Source organism: Pogoniulus pusillus, chromosome 17 (assembly GCF_015220805.1).
Source record: "Pogoniulus pusillus isolate bPogPus1 chromosome 17, bPogPus1.pri, whole genome shotgun sequence".
Lineage (NCBI taxonomy): Eukaryota > Metazoa > Chordata > Aves > Piciformes > Lybiidae > Pogoniulus > Pogoniulus pusillus.
In genome coordinates this window covers 8,059,072-8,085,614 of record NC_087280.1, presented here as the reverse complement: position 1 = coordinate 8,085,614, position 26,543 = coordinate 8,059,072, and the positions used below count along the sequence as shown (strand labels likewise).

The window sequence follows — 26,543 nt, the reverse complement described above, 5'->3', positions numbered from 1 at the left end:
CTGAAGAGAAGTATTTTACATGTGGGTCTAGTACCTTGCTATGTACAATATATTTTCACCCCAAATCACACAGATGACTCTCAAACCTGGCAAAGCACTAATATTCAGTGTAATAGAGTACACTTGTTTTCTCTCCTAAGAACTTTTTGTCTGGAAGAACAGTATCTCAAGTCCTACGCAAATGCTTTAGAAACTACATGAAATCTTCAGACACAATCCAAGCTGTTTTTCATATATTAGAATTATTCATATATTAATATGTTTCATTTGGTTCTGACCCAGAGAATCGTTCCTCTCTTCTGTGAGGGGGATTGCATGCTTGTAACTGTGATCAGTGGGAAACAAAGGGAAGGCTTCGGCTGTTGAAGTTAACAGCAAATGTCTTGTTGGCAATTTAATCCAGGGAACCTTGACCAGCCACAGATGCACTCAATATGCGAGTCAAAATATTAATAAAATGCAGTAAAGAATTAGTCTATGTTTTTTCTCAACTGAGGCACCTACAAAATGAGAGTGAATGAGAAGGATGCAGCTGTCGATTAAAGAAAAGCATCTTATAGGCAGTGTGTACTAAATATCTTACTCTTACACCTCAACACAATTTTTACTTGACATATCTCACTTGAAATATATTTTTGGTATTTTGCTTTGATATGGATTAACAAAGAAAAAAATCTGTTGCTTAAGTTACATTTACGTTTAAGGATGTTTTGGCTCAACAAATTTTCTTAGAAACAACACCTTCCCAGTATCTTTAAAGACAGTGCCCAGTTGCAGTTAATACTGTGACTTTGAAAAAGGACTGAATGTGCACTGGTGAAAGAAGCTCAAGAAATACACAACTTCTTCTATGCTTTGGTGTCAGAATCTTAGTGTCTTTGGTCTGACTGTGAAAAAAAAAGTACATCAAATTTAAAACTTAATTGTGTCAAAATAAAAATATGAAAATATCGTTTCACGAACATCTGTTCCATTCCTGAAAGAGCTGTGGCCACATGTACCAGACAAATTTGTCATAGATGCAATACATAATTTTCATCAAGCCTCAGCCTTTTTGTTGAACTTGCTGCTTTTTGACAGGTATTTGCCAAATTTTAATTACATTGGCAAGACAGTTTTGATTCACTCTCTCAATTTATCAAACCTCTGAAGCAGCACTGTGAGTGAATGAAGTTTTGCAGTAAAATACTGATGTCAATGTAATTTATTTTTTAATAGTTCTAAGACTGTCCTCAGAGAATAAGCTTAATCTTGCTCACAGCTCCTTGCAAATCATCCAAGGCAACAAATCACACTTTAACTTTCAAAAAATGTCTCTCTTCCCCCCCACACATTTTTTTTTCCTCTACTTGCAAAGATAAAATACTATTTATTTGCTTAAAGGTAAAAGTTTAAGTTAATCATTGCAAACAGAAATGCTCAATTTCTGCCACTGCAGCCAAGAGTCTTTTTCTTTTTGGAGCACTTATTAAGATGTTGCTCTCTCATATGCTCCTGCTGATAGAGCTTTCTCTTCACTCAGTTATGTCTGCTCCTTCTTTCACTGCTGATTACAAAAGCCATGTTGATGCATCAGCGCAAGGAAAATGCTGGGGCAGCAAAGCAGAAGAGACAATTAACTACTGCTGTAATAAATAATACAGGCTTTGAGGAACAAAATGGATTTGTCATTTAGCAATATGATCTATTTATGTCCAGACACTGCAGCAGACTCAAGAGCTTTGATTAAATCTCCAAAGAAATTTCAGATTTAATCTGCATGTTACAGTAGGCTTTTATCAGAAAAGGATGCAGTACATCCCTACATTCTTTAATACAATCTTTTCTTACAGCTATTATGCACATTCGATGCTTTATCCTTTCTCTTGTTATGACTACAATATTCTCACACTTCAACTCCTGGTACTTTGGTACATGCAAGTTAATATGGAATACGTATGCAATCATTCCTGGCATTTTCAGAATCTGTGATTAAATGGCATTTATTGTTCTTCAGCATCACCATTGCTCTTCCACACATCATACTCTTACACACTCAGGAACAACACTGAGAAGCTAACCAATACTCTAAAATACCCTGAGATGTGATTCTAAATAGCTTACCTAGAGTACACAATTACTTTCTAGAAGTATTTATTGTAGGGTATACTAATATTTACTGACAGTCAAATAAAAGAATAAGTAGAAACAAAAGATGAGATTCACCTTTACGTTAGTGTCACATTAATAACATCTCTAGCACAAAACCAAACCTGCTTAGGCCTCTTTAGCTTTATTAAAGTCAGGATAGTGTGGAGGCATTAATGGTATGCTGTTAACTATACATGCAAATGTTCTGAGTCAGGATATCATAACTGCTTCGACAATCAAATTCCATGCCAAGAGTATTTTGATTTCCAGTATTTATCAAAACGCATGGATTGCAATGAGCTAAAAAGTTCTGTAGGAAATGACATCACTCTTCAACACAGCCACTGCCTTTTATGAATAAGGCAAGTAATCAAAAGGCCAGCACATTATTTGCAGAAGGTAAGAACCATTCCAACAGTAAGTGAAAGAGAGTAAGTTTTCCGTTCAGTAAATGAGCTAAACTTTAAGGACTTACATAATTAATCTCCACAGTGACATTGTATGATAAAGATCTATGAGCTTCTCATTTATTTTTACCATTCTCTATAATTATACACTTCAGATACATTTTAATGTATTAAAATATTAAAATGATCTATAATAAGCTCATTCTCTTTTAACATGCACTAAAATTTCCCTCAAGTTTAAAGGGTAGGAAGATGTGACTGAATTCCCATATCCACTAAAGTCAGTGCAAATCTTCTGCTGTTTCCCATGAGACATAATTTTATCACTGTATCACAGTATCAACAAGGTTGGAAAAGACCTCACAGATCATCAAGTCCAACCCTTTACCACAATTCTCAAGGCTAGACCATGGCACCAAGTGCCACATGTCCTGAAAATACTTAAGAGGAGAGACAGAAAGGCTGGCACTGAAGTCAACTGAGTAAAACGGAGAGAAGCTGAAGGACAGAGGAATGGCATAAGAACCATGCATAACTTGTATCTCTAGAGAAACCATGTTAAATGTATATGCATTTGCACATCGACTCTTCTAGGAAATGCAAAACCTCAAGTGAACTTGTGTGGTTCAGAAAGACATAGGAACTCACCAGCAGAATAACATATATATATATATATATATATATATATATATATATATATATATATATATATAATATATATAAAAAAAACTCATAATCATGGGTGTTTTCATACAAAATATGTAATGGTTTGTCTTGGAAAGGACCTTAAGGACCATAGATCATGTAGTTCTAATCCCCCTGACAAGGGAAGGGACATCTTCAACTAGACCAGGTTGCTTAAGGCCCTATCCAATCTGGCTTTGAATATTTACAGGGTTGGAGCCTCCACAACTTCTATGGGCAACCTATTACAGTGAAAAATTTCTTCCTAATGTCTAATCTAAATCTGTCTTCTTTGATTTACCTTTGTAAAGAGCTCCTCTCCAGCCTGGAACAGGCTGCCCAGGTGGTCTCCTGAGAGTCTCTTTCTCTGGAGATATTCAAAACCCGCCTGGATGTATTTCAGGAGTTGATTGGATTGGTTGCTAATGGCTCTGAATGTGATAGATGAGCCTTCTGGCACAGTTCAGCTGCACATTATTTAGTCCAGCATAGAAGCTCAGCACACATTTGGCCTAAGTCCTATGGGTGGATAAATGCATTGAATTATCCTCTGATCTAGACACTACTTCAGTGAAAAGGAACAGAGTAGTGAAATGCACATGTTCAAATATCCCACTCTCTTCTCCAGCTGGTATAACAAAACGTATTCTGTACCTCTTTGTGCTCCTGACAATTGTCAAGAACAGAAGTAGCTGTAAAATAGCTAAACCAGCTGATTGTGGTATCTCTGCAGCACTGTACTTTGTAAGAATCAAAAGCCAAATCTTGCTGTGGAGGTCCAAAGCACATTGGGTCTTTTAACTTAGTCCATTAATTCCTCTGGCTCAGTGTTTGTCACCCTCACTGTCTTGAAGGCTTTATGAACCTAGAGTCTTATTTCAATCAAGTCTGACTTAGGTGTTGAAGTCTGAAATCCAGTAACAATTGAACAAATGCTGACAACAGGATAGAGACCTAAAATAGTTTTCTCCTACTGAAAAGCTGGTTACAGTAAGAGCATACATTACCATATGCAGAGCTTGGAACCAGGGCCACCACACAAGGTAGATGTGAAGAGGGCACTGGCATGGAAACTGAAGTTACGAGATCAAATAGAGATCAGAGGTTATTACGAGTGGGAGAAGATGGGCTTTGATTTGTTTAGTGGGAAGCTTTGATTAATTCAGGGGATGTTACAGCAAGGATACAGGCCACAAACTAAACCATATTCCACTGTCCTTGTCCATTCAGCCCTGGAAAAAAAGCTAAATTCTTCACTTACTCTGTCTTCTAATAAAAGCTGACAACAGTGCAGTAATCCTTGGTCTTCAGCTTAAAACAACACTAATTTCAGATTCTTCAAAGCATTTGGCTCTTAGCAAAGAAAAATAAAATATACACTAGTGAATGCCGGCCTCCACTCACCTGAGAATACTTTGCTAGAAGATGAATTCCTGGCACTATAAACTGGGTAGTCAGAGAGAAGCTGGAAATATAGCAAGTCAATTCAGCATTCGTATTCACTTTCTCATACATTATTTTCTGGCTTTAAGGGCTCAGGATAGTCTTATGCATGCCATTGTTTCCGTCAGTCTGCACATTTCAACATAAAAAAGATGCCTGGGGACTGAACTGATTTGATATTTATTTGACAAAGCTATCAAACACAGAAGAGATATATGGAGGCAAGCCCAGAAACCTACAGACATGACAAAAATGGAAATAAATCTGATTTCACTGATGATTTTTAAGGGTCCAAGAACAACAAAGAATATGACTGAATTACTTCATGAGAAGAACCACAGGATTATCCAAAATACAGACCACTTCAATGTATCACTTATCATTCTGTCATTGTTCTTTATTTCCAAGCTACCTATATAACAATGAAATAAAAATGTTCCATGGTCAAATTTTTTAATGGAAGCATAAAAGCATTGTCCAAGGGTACCCCAAATTCCTTTCTTCTCTCTACCACCTTTGCAGGTTTGAATGGGAGAAGAAGGCATGAAAACTGCTTTCCCATACACACCTCCACCCTGCCCTGCAGGTTTGAAGGGGGAACAGCAAAAGGCGCCTTTCTGCACGTGGGCTGACCCGTGTGGAAGCCCATGCCGGAATCGGGCTGGTGGTTGGCTGGGTTTTTGTGCCCAGTGTAAAATGCAAACACAAATGATGTAATTAGTGCAATGGCAACAGTCTAGAAAGAAGTCTAGAAACAGATTTCATGCTACAGAATGACAGCATAGATTCATACCCGAGTACCACATCTCTTACTTGAACCTATGTCAATCCGATTAAAGCCAAAAATAAGCATTTTTTAAGGAAGGAGGTAAATATAAGAGTAATCAGTCTTATTAATCCATTTTTTTCTCAGTGGGATAGACCACAATGACAGCCAGAATTGAAAGTGGTTATGTTCACAGATCACTGTCAAGTCATAAATCAAAGCACTGTGCACATTGTATTCCACTACTGGAGTGAGCACCTTGGAGATCTCTCCCCATGCCCTTAATACATTAACAGGGCAAGCTGTCACTTTTGTGGCCAGCTAGCTGTTTATCTGCATAAAACTGTGATCCAACCCCTCCTTCTGCTATAATTCTGTAAACAAATTTGACTTCAAGTGCCACCTTGAGATCGAGTGCTGTGCTAACACATTGGCTCAGAGTCTAGACTCCTGCTGGGAACAAAGCAAGATCAAAGTGGCTGGAACTGTCTTGGAAAATGTTAATGTTGTGTCAGGGAGCCACAGATGGTGGAAAGCCTGATTCCACCCTCTTCTGCAATGCCAGACAAGGTTGCTTTAAAGTGCAAAAGGACATGGCCTGGGAGAAACTCTGCTTACTGCACTGCAATTTCTGCTGAATAATTCCTTTTCCCCACCTCCAGTATAACTTATAGCCAAAGCAATTCAGAAACAAGGATCCACAATCTCATTCTGCTCAATCCCATTCTTCATTCAGGCTGACTTCTGCCTACACAGCACTGAAAATTAAGTTTGTTAGGTGACCTCCTTGTAGCATGGAGGTCATTGGCAAAAACTCCCCATCTTCAAGCAGGAAAAGGTTTCACTCAACGCATCCATTCCACTTGCAGCTTCATAACATTGATTCCAACAGTTAACACGTAAGCTCTACTTCAATAGTTACCCTGCTATTAAACTATTAACATTAATGATAAAACATTACCAAAAATGCACTGACAAGCAGGAACTAAAAGTTCAAGTGAACTAAACCAACCTTTTAAAAAATGTGCTTTTCTTTATGGCTTTTACTTCACCAATCAAGCTCTTCATATGGCCTTTATTTAATTTCAACTGTTAAACTGGAACCATATGATGCAACTTACAATTTACCTCTTATTCATGAGTAATGAAATACAGAAATGGCCTAACTACTGACAGAAAAATGAAGAACTTTTTTTTGAGAGAAGAAAGACGAAGAAGGTCAACTGTATAAACTTAGGAGAGGCTTTAGGATCTTTTAGATGCTAGGCATGTGGTGTGCGACTGCTTTATATACCATGCAGCAGGACTAGTGGTAACTGCCAAAGTTTGCAGAACTTATTATGTAACATAAAGCAGTTGAATTTGAGAAACAGGCATTCAGTAAAGCTATTGAGCAACTTACATTAAAAAAAAAAAAAAAGGTGGCACAAAATAAGTGTAAACAACTTAATGGAGCCAAAAAATCTTTATTGGAGGTGACTATTAGCAATCCAAATAAACAGCACCTCACAGATACTTCTTTCATTGCTTTGATAGATACAAAAATTCAGGTTCAAATTCTCCCATGCACTTCAAAGACTTTATCGGTAGAGTGAGTTTTTGTTAGGATTAGTTTTGATATTTCCCATCATATTGCCCTTCAATTCACATATTCTTTTCTTTACTTTCTCCACCCCTTCTTTTTCTTTTGTATTTATTCATTTTTGTTTCTATACTAGTTGACAAATCTTTGGAAACTGAAATGCAAACCTTGCCCTCTAAAGAACCCATGACCATCTGATCCAACAACATCTCATCCACTCAAGCAAAGAAAATCATTCCATGCATCTGCATTGACAGTATCTTCTGGTCTAAAAAACCCAGACCACCATTCAAACCCAAAGCAAACAAAAAAGCAATCAACCAACAGAAAACAACAAGAAAAAACACCACCACAACAAAATACACAAAAAAAGCCAAGGTAAACAAGACATGGAATAATACTGCTAACCAATGCAACGTGAATTATGTACTGGCAGAGCAACACACGTAAGTAAGTTTTCACTGGCATAACGCAGACAGCCAAAAAGCAGTAAATATTTTTCTCTGGACAGTGATATTATCTGAAGCTCACCATCACTGCCCTGCTGATCACTTAATGAAATTCTCTTCTTTATCAAGCTGTTCAAGACTTTTCTCAAATGATACAGTTTCTTCCCACTTTGAAATGCACTGTCAAGAGAAAAGCCGGAAGGCCTTTTAATTCAGTTGTTACATTCCAGACAAGATAGATGCTAGGCATCTCATGAAAAACTAAGCTAAACATTCATCACTCTGGGACAAAGACTTCTACCACCACTCTCTGTTTGGAGTACGGCAGGAAGCTCAGCCCTTTATCCAGCAACTGACGCTGTAAATAGCGTAAGCTCTTCAGTGCACTGATCAATAACAAATAACGGTTTCAAATGCTTCTGAGGCAGGGTAGGAATACTAAAAGAGCAGCAAAATGGCAGCACAAAATTGGATTAAGTGTCCATAAAATACCTGTTGCCCCAAAGCTGTAGTCTCATTGTGTTAGTGTGTGTGTACACACACAGGCCAAGAGGCCACCAACATACCAATGTTTAAACCTGCTCAAAGACAAGGAATATTGAGGCACTCCATCGACAAAAATCCCCACTCTCGCTGGTCACCAATGACCAAAGAACACAATACGTTACTATAAGCTCAGCCTTACACAACATATCAAACATAACTGAGGAGTAATCTATTCAAAATATCTTCTCCCACCTCTTGGGTTCATTTCTGCCTAGACTAAATAGGAAGATATGATAAATTTGTCACAGTAAAGGTAACATTTCTCATTGAAGTTGGCAGATTTAAAGACTACTCATAATTTTCAGTATGACATATTTATCTCTGATATTTTAATCAATCCCTGTTTCACTGTTTCCAAGTTCACAGAATACTTAATAATTATTTTGCTTCCAAGCTAAATATCATGCTTACATTATTTAAGGATGATAACTCCTAAGGAAAATATCTGAACAGGAATTGACAGTGGGAACTAAATATTAAAGATCTTTCTGGGCGATATCAATGTGCATGTATTCCATGTCCAGGGAGTTTCAACATTGCTTATTTATATTCATATCCAAAATCCACACAGTAACTTAAGCGGTTAAAAGCATTTCCTGATTAACTCCAGTGAAGACAGAAACAAACCCCACCCTAAATATTAAACATCAATTGATTGGCTTTAAAGTTACTGTCAGATACAGTTTAGGATTATGGTCACTTGAGAGAGAAAGGAATTTCTTATAATTCCATTGAGTGATCAAGTATTTTCCATTTTCACACTAGGCTATATCCACAAATACCAATGAATTTATTTTGTTTTGCCTTACTTTTGCATTCATTTAATGCCTTTTTCTCTTGACCCTGTCTCACACGAAATCTATTCCACGTGTTTGCCAGTATATCTTCATTACAGCTATTACTACTACTATTATTATTAGGTTTTAAAGCTCTTTATTTAAATCAGGTGTTAGTACCTATTGCTTTACTTCTCCCCCGAAGAGCCAGGCCTTTCAGCTTGGCTAAGGCAGCACAATTCCAGGGAAATCAATAGCACCATTGTAATTTACAAGCCACTGAGGAACTGCCCCTGCTTGTTTGAACAGCAGGTTTTTTACATCCACAAGCACATAGGCATAAAAGTCTGCTGAAAGTTCAAAAGCATTTTTAATTTTTGTGCATTTCTTTTCAAACACTCTTATTTGGGCAGTAGAAAAAAAAAAAAAAAAACAAAAAACAAAACATTTCATCCAGCTAGGCTCCAGAAGTTCACTGCAGTAAGAACACTTAATGGGCATTTCCAGGCTGCTCCTTATCCTGCTCACAGGATTGTGAGGATTCAATTAATTAATGTCAGAAAAACACTTTGAAGATAAGAAGCACTTTCTGCAACAATTTTCTCAAAGAACCAAAGAGCTTTTGTTTCAACAGCCAAACTCTGGATGGAGCCATGAAATACAAACCCATAGACCAGCGGAGTTCAGCAGAAAAAAATACCACTGACAGAAGGTGAAAGAGGGCAGTCTTCCACACCAAAAACTTTTAGTCACACCTCCACCCTCCCTCTGAAACTGTTTACCATGCTGAAAGAATTTTAAGTACTAAACAGCTACAATATTTATTATTAATTTTAAAAGGCAGTGTCTTGAAATATTTCTGAAATATCCTAATGGTCTATTCAAGTCATGGAGACTTTCAAAGAAAAAGAAACCTAAGCAGCTATGCTTTCACTCATAGGCACCATGCATACAAAATCATGCATAAGATAAAAAGCCTGGCTTGTTACCAAATCCTCACACAAGATCAGTTCTAGGATTATTCTTATGATGATTTGGACTCTGAGACAGCTGGATCATCATGATAGGAGGTTCAAAATAAGCATTTAGCTTGGTCCACCATCATTTCTGCTGGGGATTGAAATATGCACCATTTGTGGTGGCACCTTTGCTTTCATCTCCAAAGTCAAGCCAAATACTTTTTAAAACACACATGTAATTTATCTGACCCACAACATGTCAAAACAGAATCTGCACTTCAGACTCTTAAGTACCTTAGACTAATTAAATATATTATCATTAACCATTTGCTTGAAAACTTCATAGAATCATAGAATAGTTTAGGTTGGAAAGGACCTCAAAGATCATCCATTTCCAACCCCTTGCCATAGGCAGAAACACTTCCCACTAGAACAGGTCACTCAAGGCCTCATCTAACCTAGCCTTGAATACCTCCAAGGAGGGAGCATCCATATCCTCCCTGAGCAATCCGTTCCAGTGCTTCACCGCTCTCATTGTAAAGAACTTCTTCCTAACATTTGGTCTCAATCTCCCCTCTGCCAGTTTAAACCCATTACCCCTGATCCTGTCATTACAAGACCTTGTCAATAGTCCCTCCCCAGCCTTCCTATAGGTCCTCTTCAGATACTGGAAAGCCACTGCAAGGTCTCCTTGAAGCCTTCTCTTCAGGATGAAGAGCCCCGACTCTGGTATCCTGTCCTCATAGCAGAGGTGCTCCAGCCCTCTAATCATCTTTGTGGCCCTCCTCTGGAATCACTCCAACAGTTTGATGTCCTTCTTGTATTTGGGACTCCAGAACTGCACACAGTACTCCAGGTGGGGTCTGATGAGAGCAGAGTAAAGGTGGAGAATCACCTCCCTTGCCCTGCTGGTAACACTTCTCTTGATGCAGCCCAGGACACAGAATCTGACTCCACATATATAATATTGTACCAATTTCAAGATGTAGCTATACTAGAATGAAGGAGCAACATGTGACTTGTATATGAGCAGATGTTATAGTCAATGTTTACTGTTCAATTTTGTTAACTAATTCTACCTCTAAGTCATGATGAAAATTCAAAGATAGTAAGAGAAAATGGCGCAACTCAGCCAAGCATTTCAGAAAGCACCATTAGCTCACACTAATGACACTACATTCACCAGGAAAATCTGCATTCTCAGATGTATACATCAAGTATATTAAGGAAATACAAAGAAAAATTGTAGATTTTGTTACTTAATAAATTTATAGCTGCTGTGTTGTTGTATTCTTTGTTCTAACATGCAGGTTTAGATTCTCAGCTTACAATCTAACAAATAAATTATTAACTCTTTTATAGTAAAGAGAGTTGAGGGTCTCTAACTTTCTTTAGAGAGTACTTATCAGCACCTGCAGAATAAGACCGATGGAGATACATTTAATTCTGAGGCCTGTCTGGATTCCAGCATGCCTCATTTTGGTTGGACTTCATAAGAATCCTGACCACATTGTAATGGAGGGTAATTAATTGATGCAAGAGGGTATTTTAAAAAAAAAAAAAATTATTTTAATAATAATTATCAAGTTCTTTGCAATGGTCATGAAAGTATTATATAAAGGAACAACTGGATCTGGAACAAGTAACTAGCAACAATGCAACATTAAACTCAATTGAACTGGAAGAGAAGTTCTTGCAGTCAGTATAGCACTTGCCCACTAGATGAACTCAAGAGGCTCCTTTCTAAGACAGAAGGCTTTCAATTCAATTAGATTCAGTTACAGAGTTTTGCAAAAGATTTGCTAACAAGGTATTTACTCACAAAAATATCATTTCCTGATTTGTGGGGCTAACTACAGATTCATACAGTACCCAAACACTTGCAGGGGATCCTGTTGGTGTCTTCCTAGCTGTTGAGGCTTCTGGTGTTTCCAGCAGGGTGCTGGGAGAAAGCAGATAATCTCTGACCTGGTCCTGGTTGGTCTTGGCTCCAGACTCAGCAGGAAGGCTTGCAGAGGGGCAGGCAAGATGTCTTGCAGATGTGCAGTCTTGTCAGAAGGCTTGCAAGCGTGACGCTGGCTAAGAAAGCCTATCACGTGCAGGTGTTTAAGGCCTGTTTCTGGTAAACTTGAAGCAGTTTCCAAGCAGACAAGCCCAAAATATCAGAGTTTGTTACTTTGTGGCAGAGCTAGCTTATAGCAAAGCATGGCAGGGTGCAACAATAGTGAGGCAGTAGTACGGCCAGAAGCAGGGAGCATGATAAGGCAGAAACAATGTCGGCAAGAGCAAGCACATTGTCTCCAATTGCTCATCTATTTTATCTATGTAGCCCAATGGGCCTTTGGACCCAGATTAGCCAATCAGAATGGCACTTGGCCAAGTTTAAGCATACTAGGTGAAGTCAGGGCTTACTTTTACCTTTTAGGGCAGAACACAAACAAGTGTATAAACATGTGTGGGTACCCTGTAAACAAGTTTGGACAGACATGGTGGCACCAGGTCCCTTTCTTTTCCTTCCCGCAGTTGCTTCTCCCAACAACATAGAGAGGAGGAGCAGAAAAACATGTCTGGACAAGCCATGATATGTTCAAGCCTAATCTGGCCTGTTTGGGCCTTCCATGACACATTACCATTGTTTTCTACTTTAAAAAAGCAATGAAGCTAACAGACTGAAAAAATCCTTTATCAATTAACCCCAAGAAAAGCTTTAAATTTGTATTATTTCATCTGAATTAAGCAGGACATTGAAACAAGCACAAAGGCTTATGTCTCATTGCACACTCCCTGTTTCTTTCTTCTGAATCTTTAGAGACATTCCAATGTTGGAACAAAACTATTTAATTTGATTTCAGCTTTGCTTCAAAAGTGTATGCAGTGGAGATGGAGAAGGTGAAGACAAAGCACATGTTCTAAACTGAAAAGCAATAACAAACTAGGGATTTTAAGATCCCTTGTTTTGTTTCTTGGTGTAACTTTCAACTTTAGCCAATAAAATCTAACTCAGGAACAAAACTCTGGCAGGACCAAGTTTCAAACATCACCCAAAGGCGTCAGACTTATCTGATCCTCAAAGAATACAAAATAATATTAATCTCCAGGGTACATATAAAAAGTCACATTGCTCTTTTCCTAAGTGTTGGAATCTTTGCAATAATTGTCTGGATTAATTTTTACAGTAACATATATGTATTACATGTTAGTATATAATTTCCTATGCTGCAGACTGAAAGAACAAAGATGACAGCTGCACTGTCCTAAATAGCTTATAAAACCACAACTTCTGTTTATCGTATAGTCATTGGACATCTTTCTCCCTGGATTCTGGGTACACACCCCTACTGGCACATGAACTACCAAATGCAGTTTGTTATAAAGAAGCACCACCATCAATATAAGGTAATTCAACATTAATTCTAACACATCTTTTAAAATTATACTATCTACAAGGTTCACAGCAACATACTAAATTACAAATATGAGACACTTTTTGACCAACTAACAGAATGGAATAAAATTCTGTGTTTTCCTTTGTAGTTCTCCAAAATCTATCTTCTGCACAACTGCTCAGAATTGAGCCCACACCAAGAGGCACAAGAAAGGAACATTCTGTTTCATTCAGAAACGAGTTAACTTTTACTTATAAATAGCTGACAGACACTGACATTTGAATGCACAACACCTCTATTAGAGCTAACCACTTGTAGCCAACAGTGAACTAGATCTGTTACTCATTAGGACTAAGAATATGTGAACAACCATTTTTGAACTAGAGATTCTGAAGATTCAGGAATGAACTCTGATGTGTTATGAAAAGAGACAAGGGTTACAAGAAAAAAATAAATTCTCATTGTATCAGTAGATCCAGTCTGAAGAAACTGCTATGATTTTAAGATTATATGTTGTTTTTTCAACTGATACATTGCAGACATTTATCTGTTAAAAATGTAACATAAAATGATTATGATGGAAAATTACAATCTCTTAAAACAAACCGAAGACTACATCATGCACTGTTATTAGTACTATTAGTAGTATACTACAGAAAGGTATTGTCTGTTTATAATGTAAATTTATGTTAAAACCAATTCCCAAGGCTTGGCCTTTGGTAAGAAAAAGAAAATTATCAGAGGGAACTATTGTTCTGGGTATATAAAAGTCTCTTCTAGCTCTGCCACATACCTGAGGAAAAAAAAATAAAAATCCTCCCAGACCACTGGGATACCAACCTAAAAGAGAATGATGGAGTGTTATGACAGAAATTCCACGGTAAACTTGTAATTCCACTTTGTAGGAATCCTTACACTGTCCTCTGACTGAACATCTGCAGATCCATTATACACTAAGATGCTGCTGCCTTAGGTCATTACGAGCGATTTACAAGACAAATGATGGGGCCTCTTTCTGCCAATAAAAATGTACTTCTTTTCTAAGCTTTGGTATTGCTTATCATTTAAATGTCCTCACGTTTTGCTTAGAATTCTGCTGCTCAACAGAATAGAGGACTTGCTCTTGCTCATCCCTGAAGTCTATCTCCCATAATTTCAGTGAAACTTCTACACAGAAACCTCATTTTAAGTCACAATGAGATGTTTCATGCTCTGCACCAGCTACAGACAAAGCGTTGTGGAGGGAACAGCTGTAGCCTTATGCCACGACAATCACTTGCACTAGCTGACTGCATGCTGACTCAAAGCTGGGTATTATTTTATTTGGTAGAAGTGCTGACATAGGTGGATATATAGGTGGTAAATGAGATGGATTGAGATGTTAACCTCATTAGCTCACTATCTGCATCTGGGATGTCACATCCTTAATAAACCCCCTTACCAGCATTCCAGTCTAGGAATGTTCAGTTTTCCTATCTCAGATTAGCAGTGCAAACTGGTAACCTTTGATAAGTAGCTTATTAAAAACAAGTTCAGAATCTCACAGCAGACATTCTCCTGACTCAAATCTCTCAGCCACACTACAAAAATGTTCAGAATTGATTGTGACATAAATATATAAAATAAATCGATCCTTGACCATGGGGTAACTACTGCTGACAGTGGGGTAACTACTGATGCCATGGGTATAAATATGAAAGGAAGACTGGGTCTGTAAGGCTTCTAAGCACCCATACTTTTCTGACACAAAGTATTTGAAATAATATTCAACAAAAAACAAAGACACTGGAAAAGTTAAGAAATAAAGGATAAATTTTAATCCCCTTGTCTTACTTAATCACAGGGTCTATAAATCAAGTGTTAAATCCTTATATATATATATATATATATATATATATATATATATATATATAGTGTATTAGAAAATACATGGATTTCTTTGGAATTTAATGCTGCAGTATAAAAGTAATTCTCAGAGATGAAATCTCTTTATTGAATCCAACCATGAAGCCACTAACCATGTAGAATTTCTACTGGATGATTATTTTACTAAAAGATTTTCGAAAGGGTAAGAAACAAAAACGTTAAAATTGAGAAGATTGAAATGAAATGAGAAGCAACACATTTTTTTTAAAAAGTTCCTCTTACAGAATCAGACAAAGATGTAAGAACTCAGGCTACATGCTATCTCACTCGATCAAGGGATGCTTAAGGAACAAAGAAGGGGGTTTGCTACCCAGAAAAAGCATTCTGCTCAGAATAAAGTAAGATTAGGGAATCAAAGGATGCTGTACAGAAATATCTGCAACAATTGAAACCAGGTTCCCAATAATTTTTTTAAGAGTTTCATTGTGTAGCATTTGAACAGCTATTTAAATTAGTAACAATCTCTCTTGGCAAGAAAAGGAAGAAATAAGTCTTCATGTGATTTGGGAATTTCCCTAAGGATAGTTTATGAATTTGGACTGACATTGGTCATTTTTTATGCATAGCTAAGCCAGAGTATAAGTTGTTGTTTTTTTTTAATTAAAGTTTGCAAGAAGAGGAGAAATTGGCAAGCTTGTGATCACTACACCTTGATCATAGCTTTCAAAGAACATCCTTAGACAAAGCAGCATTTACTCCAGGTAAAAAGACGGCTGAGTAAGATTGAATGAGAAACTTCAACCAATATACACAGCTAGTGACTTCCACAGAGTACATGACATTTGTGAAATGGTGTCTTGTTGGCCACCTTGTAGACAGAGTGAAGGCAGACAGCTGCATCAGTGAGAGGAGATTCCCTATTACTGAACATTGGTCAGTGCCATTCAGTCAGCATACACTGTTCAGAAGAGATTAGATTTTTTTTTTAAAGCCTTGAACAAACCATGTGTTGATATTCCAAGCACTGTAACCTAAAAACAATGTTCAAGTGAGTATTCTCCTGAAAACTACTACAACTGGATTATCAACTAGATCTCAATCAGAAGACAGAAATAATCTAAAGTTTTGATATCCAAGAAGTTCACATTATTTGATTGAGGTTAACAAAAACTGCTCCAGCAGCCCATCTCTTTCATTTATTCATGCACTTTCTTTGAAATTTTGCATTTGTTCTGACCATAAATGAAAAGTATAATTAAAATGCTGTGAGAAAGGCTGAAACGAAACATTCTGATGTCTGACACAAAGGAAATAGTTAAAATCTTGGAGTCAGTTCTCCCAAGGCTTCCAGATCAAGGAGGGTTGCAAAGTTACATAGATAACCAGATTGCAGGTTACTTTGCAAGTCAAATGGAACAAACAGCCTGTTTGAATCTCCTCTCACTATTTTGCATACTTCTTTTTAGCCCTTTCCCTTCCTTTCAAAACAACCTTTCCACATTTCAAGAGAAGGAAAAACTGCTCCTTTAAGACAGAACTCACGAAACAAGCGCCTCAGTGGGATTCGTTGCTGTTGGCTGTTGTTCAGATGATGTATTTGCAGGATAGATCATCAAAGCAACAGCAGGCTTCAGCTGGTGCACTGCTGTAAGTGATAGCTGTTTTTATAAGAACATTGCTTACAAACAACTGGTAAAAAAAATAACATCACCTCTGTCAAATGATGACAGAACTAGGAAAACACAGGATATGAAAACATGCTTTCTATGAGTTCCAAAACTGGTCATAACCACTGTCATCAGTGAGCAGATATGGGCCAAAAAGCCTAGCCAAAGGCTGCTGTAAAGAAATACGTTTTTGTTCAAGATGCAGAGGGAAAAAGAGGGAAAAGGCCAGGAAGCCATTTACCTGGAAAAGCAGCAGCACAGAGAACTCTCCTTGACATTAAGGGCAGATGGAAAGCCATCACTCTCCCAGGCCAGGCATCCAGACTACTTGTTCAGCACCCCAACTTAAGGCTATCTCTCAGCAGATCTCTCACAATCAGTGAGCAAGGGGAAACAAATTAAGAAGCTTACAAGCAAAGCAACCAAAGGCAAGTGACATGTGGAAGACTGTTTTATAAGACAGTGGTGGAAAACTGTGATACAGAAATTAACCCAACTATTGAGGCTTAGTCATTTTCTTTCCTGAAGCAAGGATAAAACATATCTTTCACCACCCAGATGAGTAACTTGGTCTGCCTTTTTTAAGATCCACCACACATAATATATAAAAAGGAATAAACCATCTTTGAGAAAGCATTTTCTCTGTATGTTTTCCTTTGTATGTTTTAAAAATGTGCCTGGAACTCTACAGACCACTATATAGAATTTCAGGTATTAGCTGGCTGTTTAATGAAGCCAGAAGGGAAAAGGTCACCTTGGAATTTACTACAGCAAGATAACCTTGCCAGAAACTCTAAAATGTAATTATTTAAGCAACAGCAGTATTGAAAGAAATATATGGTCAAAGAATACTGTCCTATATATACTTGGTTCAACTACAGATCATTTGACTAGGTAAGACTCTTGTGTAACTTGAATTCAGTGACGTTGAATTCATTAACACTATGGTTGAATTTCATCCAAAGTCTTAACAACTTCAAGGGTTTTAGTAAGTGATCACTCTAGCCAAGTAATACATGTTGGGTATAGTAAGATGAACATTTACTTAGTGAAGTAAACTCTTCCTGCAGAAAATCAAAGTGAAATTATTTTACAATAACTCAAAGGTTATGTAAATGTGTGTGTCCACGAAGAGCCAGGTATCTTAGTAACAAACTTCAGGTACGAATCATAGAATGGTCTGGGTTGGAAAGGACCTCCGAAGGTCATCTAGTCCATCCCCCAATAAGTGAAGGTTAAAAGAAGCATTAGAAGTTAGAAGAAGTGTTAGAAAGATATTAATTGAACAATGCTACCTGTCTTAATACACTCTCTCTTTCTTTTTTTAATCCTTTTGAATTAGAAGCAAACCTGCAACAGTCCTTATTCTCCATGGTAACTTTCTATGCATTGTCTGTACAAAGACGTGTCTTTGTTGTTTAACTTAAGTGGAGAACATGTGAGAAGGCCAAGAGCAAAAGATAACCTCCCCAGTTATACTAATCCAGGTTCTGTAACTGTGTAGCTTTTAAGTAGTGTATTTGGTAAGGTGTAGATGTGAGAGAGACTCCAACTGAGTGCAGAGAGTGACACAGCGATGCACTCAATGAGTAATACATATACCGTAAATACTTGTGGGGGTTCCCTAAGTTCAACACAGTAAACATACAAAATAGCACAGCTTTGGGTCTCAATACATTGTAAACACAAATGAAAAGATTGCAGATTTAATTTCTTGAATAGAAAAGTAGGAATTATCAATGATGCACTGATAACTCCACTACAAGTTTAGAGCAGCCAGTGAACACAACACACACCTAAGCATTGTACAGACATTTATCACAAGCAAAATCCTTGTATATGAACTGACAAAACAGAAAAAAATGTCCTTTGGCATAGTCCTACATATTCTTTCTAAGTCCTGAAATTAAAACAAACATATTCTCTCTCCTGTATTAACATAAAGTACCTGTTGCAAGTTGGTTTTGTTTTTTTTGCATAGACACCTTTAATCTTGTATTAAAAAAATCCAATAAATTATTAATAATTTAAAAAAATATTTTAAAGTGTATTAGTTGATGTAATTAGCACCACATAAAGGAAATCTATGATACAATTGGTACCACATAGATTTAAAACTTTCCATATTGTCACATGTGCATCTAACAATGTTTATCTTCTAAATCCTCTGCCTGTGTTCTAATCCAGCTCCTCTATTTGATGTAAATTTGAATCTCTAAACTGATTTCAAAATATCATTTTGAGCTCAAGAGCTGCTAACAATATTTCATCATGAGACATACTGTTTGAATGTTATCTGCTGCAGGGAATACTCAATGGAAATAGTTTTAAGAGAACCTTTTCACAGCCCTTTTAATATCCGCCACTGTTGTTTTCCTACAACAAATTCCTTAAATCCATATTCATGTTCAGGCACACCCATACTAACAGAAGTATTATTAACATCTCTTGGACTTTTGTCTAAAAAATACTAATGTGTAACTTATTTTAATGATAAAGACTGTATGCTGGCATGTGCTAACCAAAGCCTCTAGAGAGGTGTCACTTCACAGAAAGCAGGAAAAATGGATTAGATCCAAAGACCTCCCTATCTCATTTAGTGGTTGAAATGACCTAATTCCATGAAGAACAATATTAAAATACATAACATATTCCCTGAAGGAACTGTAAAAAGCTTTACAATTAGCAGTGAAATAAATTTCATTATGAAATATCTTTGCAGTAAATAGGTAAGGCACAAAGTAGTGAGAATTGCCAAAACTCTAATGCATATACTTTCCCTTTCGTAAAAGATCTCTGATAAACATCTGCTGCCAACAATGGCAGGCAGTATGTCTCCTACCGTTTGTACAACTGAATCTCAGAGGCTCAGGTAACTGCTCTAGGAACAAACTGCTCCTTGAGTTATGGAGTATTCCCAGATTCTTTCCAATTAGAGTGAATTTATTTCACATGTTAACCGTATTGCACAACTGATGCTACTTCAACCAGCATGTCTTCCCCTTTTGTGTTAGGCAAAAATTCAGTTTTTACTACTGATTCCACATTCCTATCAGATTCTCTTACTGTTGAGGCTATGAGTGTGGACAAAAAACACCTTCTTTGAATTAGGTTTTCTGGGCCCAACACACAAAAAAACCACCTTTGGATTCATGTCGTTTGGCTTCAAAGTTTGCCATTATCCCAAATCCCAATCCCAAAGATGCTAAAGTATTTATACACAAACCCATGTGTTTTGCAGGATAAGTGCTGTAACATACTGGTCGCACTTAAGGTATTATGGTCCTACTTAATTGAGTGGCAAGCTTCCCATTTCAGCATATGAGAACTGGCCAGCTGATGATTACCAGTGGGATAAAAAGTATGTCTTTGTCTCTTTTCTGTACAAGACTAGCATGTGACACAAGTGCTTTGCCAATGGAAATGTCTGTCCACGGTCAGTAATTCTGTTGCTGAAAGGTCTAACACATCAGCCAGTCAGAAAATATTGCTGAAAAATACTTTGAGAAGGAAATTGCTCTGTACATAGCTCAGGACTGTACAGCCTATACACTTGTTTACACTTTATAGAGTCTAAATCTAAATGGTAATGTGTAGCTTCTAATGTAAAAAAATCTATCTAATGTGTTGCTTCTAATGTAAAAATCCCAGCTAAATATACATATTAATTAATATTTTATTAATAGTTACTAATAGCTTTTATTTAGTAGTTTAAAGCCAGACTGCTTTCTTTCCAAACACATACACACATAAGAGAAATACATGCTGTTTCCTGGGGAATTTCTGATTTGCCTTACGACTCTATTAGGGTTAGTTCATTCTGGCTCAGTAAGAAACATCTTGACTGTTAAAATACTTTCCTTTGTCAGATCAACACTTTTCCTACAGTAAAGATCTTCAAGAAGTGGAAAACCTAAAAGAAGTTCTAGCATGGGAGGCAGGGGGAAATGGGCAGTGTTTGGAAGAGAATAGGGAGAAGAAAAGATTATGGGTTTGCTGTGCTAAATTTATTCATCCCCAAACAGGGGGATATCTAAAAATGAAAATATAAGCAGAAAACTGAAACAATGCTGTTCAAGGTTTTTAAGGTATACAGAAACAAAATAGTATAGATACTAGATGCACAAGAAATCTTGTCTAATTCTGTATTTTTTTGTGAAGTTAATTATAAAGTTACATAGCCAGATGAACAACCACTGAAATGGCTTGTCTAAGTAGCAAGAACCTATATATTTTATTCTGCAATCAATCAAACTTGTGTGCAAAAAAAGGAAAATGCAATACTTAAAATTAGTAAACCACAATAAGCTACCAGCACATTCAGAATCATTTTGCTTTTTATGAGGGTCACAGTTCTTGCAACAATGAACGATAGATGACTACAGAAAAATTCACAAAAGCAGTATGGAGAAGCCTTCAAATGTCTATGACTTTTAGCTGCTTGAAACTTGATGGGTAAGAAACTTCACATTCTTGCCTGCTTTTTCCAACACCTCCTGATTTTACAGAACTGCCTCCTGAAAACACACCTTCCTGACTGCATTATTTGCTTAGTATTTTTGACAAAGCAGTGAAAAGGGACGGAGCTTTGTAAAAATCCCGTAATAAAACCACAAGAAGACAGTCTCCTGAAGCTTCTGCAAGCAGGCCAACTCCCATTCCCAGAAACACCTGCTGTCATCCTCTAAAAAAAATAAACAAATCCATCTTTGTCTTGATTTTGCATTGAAGAAATCATAAAATGTGTAAAAGGAAAAAGGAAAACCAAAACAACTGACACTCCTTGCAACAAGAATGTTGCTTGCAAGCATGTGTGACAGCTACAACTGGACTATGACAGAAAAAGCACCTGAAAAATTCACTTTTGCAAATTACTCAACTACGTGTTGCTGGGATGTTTTTCTTGTTGCTGCTGCAGCATAAGGATGAGTTTAAGATTTTTAATTCCAGTGGTCAAGATTTCGCCTTATTACCATAAATCTCTGATGTTTACTAGTTTCTCTGAGCTCTCAAGCTTCCCAGCTCCACTATAAAAATAATGTACTTGTCTAAATTTTGTATGCTGCTTTATCAGTAAGAAATTAGTGACTGATACGCCAAAAAACAACCCCAAATTACCACCTCACTTGTCCAACAAATTGCTTGAAAAATCTGTAGTTTCCTGATCTTTTAGAACAAGTGCATTCCTGTCCAGCTGCAACTCACCTGCCTCAATAAACAAAGTTTGTCATGTAACAGTGTAAGCAGAGAGGTAGGAGTATTTCTAGCTGGAACTACAGTCTCAAGAATTCCTAACAAGGGAGGGGAGGGAGCTGGCAAATTTAGCAGACTAAATCCATACCAGCAGCTTTAAAATTAAACATATGAAATGGATAAAAATAAAAAAAAAAAAAAAAAGAAAAGATGATAGCATAAACCAAGAGCTCAGAGAGTAGCATGGGAAATAAAACTTTTGCCACTTTCCCATACATGCCAACAGTCTGGTTATTTTTAAGCAAAAAAAAAGTTACTCTCTTTCTGTCTTGCCCTTTCCAAAAATGTTCAAGTGGTTCAGAATATGTAACATAGTTAAGGGAATTTTTCTGCTGGCTCTTTTCAGATGCTGACATCTGACAGAAAAAATTACATTGAGTTTCATGATTCTATATATTAATGTTGTGGCTTCTTTCACGGTCCTGCCAAATAAGCTGCATTCTCACCCATTTTCCCTGTATGTATCCATGGAAGCTCTTTAGATAGAATTGTGGTTTTGTTTTGTCAAACAAGTTAGTGTTGATGACCTTGCATTCTATGTATACCATCTCAGTATCACATTATCTCAATATAATTTTGATCATAGAATAAAATCATAGAATCATAGAATCAGCCAGGTTGGAAGAGATCTCCAATATCATCCAGTCCAACCTAGCACCCAGCCCTAGCCAGGCAACTAGAACATGGTCCTAAATGCTTCATCCAGTCTTTTCTTGAACACCTCCAGGGACGGCAACTCCACCACCTCCCTGGGCAGCCCATTCCAATGGCAAATCACTCTGTATGATGTACTTTCACTTGAAGAAAACTGAATTTTTTAGGCAATCAGAAGATGCTCTTTTTTTCCTCTAGTAGCCTGGATACACTTAACTGTTCAGAGAAGGTTAATGATGCAGCAAGTGTCATCAACAGAGAGGAAACACCAAAGCCAAGTCAGATGGACAGGGTAAGAGATGGTAACAGGTCTGCAGTGTTTGTCCTGACAGATCAAGACAGAATTATAAACTGCCAGTTAGTTCTGATCGAAACACCTGTTTAAAGATATTTATCTTTTCCTCATCCTTCTCTTCTTGACATCTATTTTGCCCTGCTTAGAAGCTCTTTCCTGACATAACCTCCACCCACTCATATTAGAACACAAAGAACGCTTCATTCACTGAGATGCAACTTACCCAAATAGTTGTTGCTCTTTGACATCTCAGTAATGTTGATTTTAGTAGCTCCTTCAGGAATTTCCACTATCTTGTGATAGCCAAGATTTGTTAGCGTGTGTTTGAAAACTCCAGACACAACCTTGCAAGCAGTGTTGTCCCCTCCACATATTCCACACTTGTCAATCACTTTGTCTGAACCCAGATAGTCGTCGCAGCCAATGCTCTGCAAAATAAAACAAGATTTCTTTTTCCAAGATCCTACAACTGTGGACTTTGAACATTAACAACCAAGGATAGTATGACTTTCAGAGAACAGTCTAAGATTCTGAGAATTAGCATTTGAGCGATTTCTTCCCTTGCTCTTCTGCATGCAAAAAGTCAATAAAACCAAAAGGGTTCACAGACTTTGGGATTTCAAGTTAGCTCGCAGGTTTTTACAGCCTGTTAGCAGCACTGGAACACACTAAAGAACACTAATGCATTGATCATTGCTAACTGTACCCACCTCAGCTGAAAGAAAAGAATCTCTTAATGTAGTTACTGTAGCTGCTATACAGAATAGAGCTGAAGAGGTATGATTTTTGTCATGATCCAAAATAGGCTTTTTACAAAAGCAGCAATACTTTATATGTATATAAAGTGTCTATTTAATCTCTAAATTTGAGCATTGTGCCCATTCACACCAAAAGAGGTTTCCATGAACTCTTTATAGTGTACCTAGACAATTACGGAAGTGACAGTCCCAACCACAGGGCAGAAAACCTTCAACCCACTCAGTAATAGGACAAACAAATAATTGAAAACAATGTAAATTAAAGGGCTGAAAAAGTACTAAGATTTGCCACAACCCAGAAAAAAAATCTTTCCAACTTGCTGCATTTCAGAAAAGTACAAATACTGTAGAGACTACTTCCTTTTCAACAGAAGCATTTCTGTTCATTCATCTTGCTGTTTCGCATTCACAGACTTCAAATAATATTTATGATGAACACTTCTCATTTATATGGTAAGCAGTACATTTAGATAAGAACAACAGATTACATGAGCCAGTAGAACAGAAGCCTATCTCATATTTTACCAAGTGTGGTCATTTGATGGGAAGCATTCCAAAGAATGACAGAATATTGTTCCTATTATGCAAAATTCTTGCAAAGTCTTGCAAAATCCTGAAAATGGTTAATTACTGTTTTATGGTCTTTCTTGGAAGGGAATATCCAAGTAAAAGGGGAAAGAAAAAAGAATTCATTAATACCACTGATTTTCAACATAGGGAGTATCCTGAGCTTTGGCATCACTGTATTTTCCTAATCCAAATATTAATGCTTGGCCCTTGCTGCAAAAAATGTTCTAAACTGCAAGCCAGGGTCCACTCCAGTTCCAATATAAATATTTAACACCCAATACCTTTTTTATGACTATCCAAGAAACACAGATAAAGCCATCTAACCCATCACTGCCAAGATCATATGGAACTTGACAACATTACCTGTTCGTAGTCATGAAGCAAGAGAAGGCAGATTCCTGAGCACTTTGTATTTTGCAACTGGACAACCTGGTAACTCTGTTCTATCCTATCAACTCTAGTGTGAGCAGATCACTGCACGAGTTCAAAGAGATTTTGGGTTCAAACAGAAACACTTGGCTTCACACCTTGCATTTACATTGCTTGGTCTTAAAATCAATTCAGCTTTTGTGTTTTACTTCAAAACATATTTTATTACTAACAAAGTAAGGCATTTGCTTAAACACAGGAGTTACAAGTGTCACTATACCAAATCGTAAAATATGATCTCAGACCTGCTAAAGAGAAATCTGAAAAATGCGAGTGATGTAAATTTAAGACAGCTGTGCCCGAAGACTTATGGTAAACTCTGTGCTAGTCTTCCTTGTAGGATGTTTTGCTGAGAGTATTCACACTTTCTCTACCATATTTTTTTTTGTGAAAATGTAGTGGTACTTAGCACCCACCTATGTTATACAGTGACCTTCAGGAAATTTCCACCACCAGCAAGCTCTTTTAAGAAGAGAATCCTTTCAAATTCGCAGTGTTATACAGTACGAATTTCTAGCATAAATGTTTAATGGTGTTCTCCATCACTACTGATTCCCAACACAGGCTAATACAAGTTTCTTTCTCTTAGCCAATAAAGGAGAAGAGATAAAAGTGTATTGTATTGATCAAGACCATAAGGCAAAACTACTATGGGTCAGTCTGAACAGAACTACTTTTCACAGAAGAAACACAATTAATCAGTGCAAATGTAATTCATTTGTGGGGAACAAATACCAAATGCATTTAAGATCACATGTCATTTTTAGTTAAATGTTGACTGACACACAAAACAGCTGTCAATCTTTCCTTACTATTAGGAATTCTTCCTATAAAGGGTAAAAGGAGCTTGTGTCTCAAGTGTATGTAAAATTTAAACGGTAGTTCAGGAATGACTGAGGAAGATACAAAGAATTAATTACTGAAGACAAGGATCTAGTCATCTGAAACCAGAAACTGACAATAAGGAATCACAGAATCATAGCATCAGCCAGGTTGGAAGAGACCTCCAAGATCATCCTGTCCAACCTATCACCCACCCCTATCCAATCAACTAGACCCCGGCACTAAGTGCCTCATCCAGGCTTTTCTTGAACATCTCCAGGGATTGTGACTCCACCACCTCCCTGGGCAGCCCACTCCAATGGCAAATCACTCTCTCTGTGAAGAACTTCCTTCTAATATCGAGTCTATACTTCCCTTGGCACAACTTGAGACTGTGTTCCCTTGTTCTCTTCCTGGTTGCCTGGGAGAAGAGACCAACCCCCACCTGGCTACAACCTCCCTTCAGGTAGTTGTAGACAGCAATGAGGTCAGCCCTGAGCCTCCTCTTGTTCAGGCTAAACAACCCCAGCTCCCTCAGCCTCCCCTCACAGGGCTTGTGTTCCAGGCCCCTCTCCCGATTCATCGCCCTTCTCTGGACATGTTCCAGTATCTCAACACCTCTTTTGAATTGAGGGGCCCAGAACTGGACACAAGAAAATAACAGGGAACCACAAATATGTAAGCTGAACAGGATAGTAAATAAATAATGACACAAGATAATATTACAATAAATAAGAAGATATAAATAAACTATAGATACTGTGTAAAGTGTACTCATGTATGTGTTTCACATACCAACTGAACAGGTATCTAGCAATACCTTAGCAAAAGCTTTACCAGGGTGTCTGCTGAGACTTCCATGGAAATAACGTGCTTCAAAAACTAATATTGCCTAAATTTCAGAAGGTGAGGCCAGTTATTACTAATATATTTTACAAAATCTGGGCGTTTGCTTAACACAGTTTAGTCAGGCATACAAAAATGACTGTCTACTCTCCAGTATTTCCAGATTCAGCAAGGATAGCATTCAGCAAAGCCTGTGTCCCACATGTTCTATGGGAATCTCCCTTTCTAACTGTATGAAGGAAGTGTGGATTTCTA

The 26,543-nt window shown here is 37.4% G+C and overlaps 1 protein-coding gene across 6 annotated transcripts in view; it reads right to left on the bottom strand.

Annotated features, from left to right (window-relative positions):
• Positions 1 to 26,543, bottom strand: part of THSD4 (thrombospondin type 1 domain containing 4) — a 243,986-nt gene that overhangs the window by 31,961 nt on the left and 185,482 nt on the right. For all 6 annotated transcript variants that reach the window (XR_010305346.1, XM_064157494.1, XM_064157493.1 and 3 more), the window contains one exon: positions 23,087 to 23,291. Coding sequence is in view for 5 of the 6 variants with exons in the window: in XM_064157494.1 (XP_064013564.1) it covers positions 23,087 to 23,291 (205 nt within the window). In the remaining variant the exon portion in view is untranslated. The remainder of the gene's footprint in view (positions 1 to 23,086; positions 23,292 to 26,543) is intronic.